Source organism: Pseudophryne corroboree, chromosome 3, assembly GCF_028390025.1.
Source record: "Pseudophryne corroboree isolate aPseCor3 chromosome 3, aPseCor3.hap2, whole genome shotgun sequence".
NCBI lineage: Eukaryota > Metazoa > Chordata > Amphibia > Anura > Myobatrachidae > Pseudophryne > Pseudophryne corroboree.
This window is the reverse complement of record NC_086446.1, coordinates 436,338,652-436,341,718: the sequence shown is the minus strand read 5'-3', so window position 1 is coordinate 436,341,718 and position 3,067 is coordinate 436,338,652. Positions and strand designations below refer to the sequence as shown.

The 3,067-nt window shown below is 47.4% G+C and overlaps 1 protein-coding gene across 3 annotated transcripts in view; it reads left to right on the top strand.

The window, feature by feature from the left end:
- Positions 1 to 535: 535 nt before the first annotated feature.
- SRSF2 (serine and arginine rich splicing factor 2) overlaps positions 536 to 3,067 on the top strand; it is a 4,201-nt gene continuing 1,669 nt past the window's right edge. For 2 of the 3 annotated variants that reach the window (XR_010243836.1, XM_063960438.1), the window contains exons 1-2: positions 537 to 1,076; positions 2,580 to 2,893. Coding sequence is in view for 1 of the 3 variants with exons in the window: in XM_063960438.1 (XP_063816508.1) it covers positions 721 to 1,076; positions 2,580 to 2,886 (663 nt within the window). In the remaining 2 variants the exon portion in view is untranslated. Of the gene's footprint in view, positions 1,077 to 2,579; positions 2,894 to 3,067 lie in introns of all 3 variants that reach the window. The other variant, XR_010243837.1, reaches the window with a different exon arrangement.

Here is a 3,067-nt window from a genome sequence, read left to right as displayed (position 1 = left end):
AGGAACATTCTACTTATTAAAAAATTAACATGGCATGCAACTATCATATATTTTATCATGGTTTTAATATATCACGCCTAAGAACATCTATATATATATCTATATATCTATATATATCTATATATATATATATATCTATATCTCTATATATATCTCTCTGTCTAGCCATGCCCGTATACTCATGTTTATTCGTTAACACGAGCACTACAATCAGCCCTCTCATAATAAAAAAAATTATATATTTAGTATAGATGTATTTTGAATAAATCTACTTTCTTGAGGCACAATGTAACACCGAACATAATGGAAACTATATGCAAAGCGGCTGCGGGACTGTGTGGCGGGAACCATTATCTACGACATGAGACAAGGACGGAGTATCCGCCATCTTCTCAGCAGACTCAGCCTGTGATGGGCGGTGCCAACTCGATCGGTAACCAATGATGTGGCCGCTCAAGGTCGTGTCTGAAGTCCTGATTGGCTCCGTAGAGAAGGTGGGTAAGATGAGCAGCCTACCTTCCAAGCCGCCGCCATTTTGTAGCAGAGCCTCGCTGATATAAGGAAGGGGCAGCTCCGTCGCCTCGGTCTCATTTCACTCCAGCGTTGGAAGCCGCCCGAAGGCGGAGACAGGGAAGGGGGACGGCGTGCGAGCGGTTCCTCCCGCGGGGCAGAGTCCATTACACCGATAACTCGGTGTCTTAATTTGGTAGAACGACCACTATGAGCTACGGTCGGCCTCCACCAGACGTGGAAGGCATGACTTCACTCAAAGTGGATAACCTGACGTACCGGACGTCCCCGGATACATTGCGCCGCGTGTTCGAGAAGTATGGCCGTGTTGGCGACGTGTACATACCCCGGGATCGCTATACCAAGGAGAGCCGCGGGTTCGCCTTTGTTCGCTTCCACGACAAGCGCGATGCGGAGGATGCGATGGACGCCATGGACGGGGCGGTGTTAGACGGCCGTGAGTTGCGGGTGCAGATGGCCCGCTATGGCCGCCCACCGGACTCCCACCATGGGCGCCGAGGACCCCCGCCCCGCAGATACGGCAATTACGACCGCAGGAGTAGGAGGTGAGTGGGGTGCGGTGTGACTACTGCATTTGGTGGGTGTCCCGGTGTGCACACCGGGGCTTGAGCTCGGGTAGGTTTCCTCTCGCTGGGCGACTGATAGCGGAACGCGGCCTTCCCCTAGCTGGCCATGCGGATCGTCCAAGATGGCGCCGCCTTCAGTTTCCATATGTGACCTCCCGCCTCTGTAACTTCGCTGCTACTTTGCTATTCGTCTTCACCTTTGTGTATTTCACATTGACATGATTGTGTGGGCTGTGGGTGACTTATGGATGTTAGCAGTGAAAACACGAGTTCCTGTGTGGCAACTGGCATGTGGGAGGGCAGGGCATGTGTCGTTGCATGTAGCACACCCGGGTTACGTGACGCTGGGCGTCTTTTGTGTTCTACTTTTTGCTAATTGGTAACAAGGTATACAGTATATATGCGCCCTGATCTCACCACGTGGCTGGCCTGGCGTGCCCCTCTGGTGCAGTGTAGCCTTGGGACATGCGGCGGCAGACCCTTTGTCTAAGTCTGTTGTAGATCCTTTGTGGTTGCTCTGAACTTCGTAGAATATTGTCCTTGTTCCAGTGGCTGTAGGCCAGCGGTTCCCAAACTTTTCTGAATGACTGTGCCCAAGACTCAATTTCTCTTATGGCACACCTAGGCCAAAAGTTTTTTCTTGAGAAACTTTGAAATTGGCAAGGGACAAGATTTGCTTGTTTGCATATTAGATTTGAGAATCACTGCTACTAACCTGTAGGTGTGATTTTGTAGTAGGTTGTAGTTTTGTCATAACTACCCCATCTCTGCAGTATGTGAATGATTGGCAGTAGGTGGACCACTGTTGGCCAATATGGACAAGAATGACATGGGAGAAAAGGTCGACTCTTAAAATGATCGACATGGAATTTACCTTTTCTTTCTTTACCATCCATGTGGACTATAAGTGGGAATAGTAAACTGCTGGGCACAGCAGAAACAGAGCGAGACACCCTTCCTTTGCTAGCCATGGGATGTGGGTGGCACTATTTGAGGTTCCTGGTCATGTTATGCGAAAACATTTAAATGTCATGTTGACATGTCCCCCTGTCGGCCACTTCACTTTCGATCTTTTTCCGACCCTGATCCATAACCCCTGTGTGCATGTTAGTCCTAGAATAACAATTTCTGTAACTGTACACTAGAAGTTTTTATCTGTAAAGTGCCACAGATTGATTGAAATAATGCTTAAAAGGTAGGGAAGTAAGATTATGGTTTGTATGTAAAAAAAATTTATTTTTTGAATTTCAAATTTCATTCAGTGGGATACATTGCTAGCTCAAGTTTGTAAACTGTGGCAAACCCTGCATGCTATTGCTAGTATTGGTTCTACTACTGGTCTAATACACTGACTATGGGTATCTCCTGCATATGTGGTTGGTTCTAACCATTGTGTGGTTTCCAAACTATGTAACATCAATAGGATTTTTGTGGGAACTCTTCAGTTCTGATGCCTATTGCTACACTTGTTTTCATTTTCAGTCCACGACGGAGACGACGCAGCCGATCCAGAAGCAAGAGTCGATCAAGGTCACGCAGTCGGTCACGTTACAGCCGTTCCAAGTCTCGTTCCCGCACCAGGTCCCGATCCCGCTCCACTTCCAAATCCCGCTCTGCCCGGAGGTCAAAGTCCAAGTCTTCATCTGCGTCCAGATCACGGTCTCGCTCCAGGTCTAGATCGAGGACTTCTCCTCCTCCTCCTCCTCCAAAGAACTCCAAATCAAAGTCCAAATCAAGGTCCCCAACTCCCCCAAAGTCTCCAGAAGAGGAAGGAGCAGTGTCATCTTAGGCTAAAGGTAATGTGCTTGAGCATATGCTCTACAATGGGATCGAATGTGGGTTTGTTTTAATCTAGAACTATGGATTTAAAAAAAACTGGAAACTTTTTGTACTGTTTTCTCAGTTGCTTAAAACCACTAGTTTCTGTTATTTTAACCTCTAACAGGGCTATAGGTTGCTGAGTGTTAAGT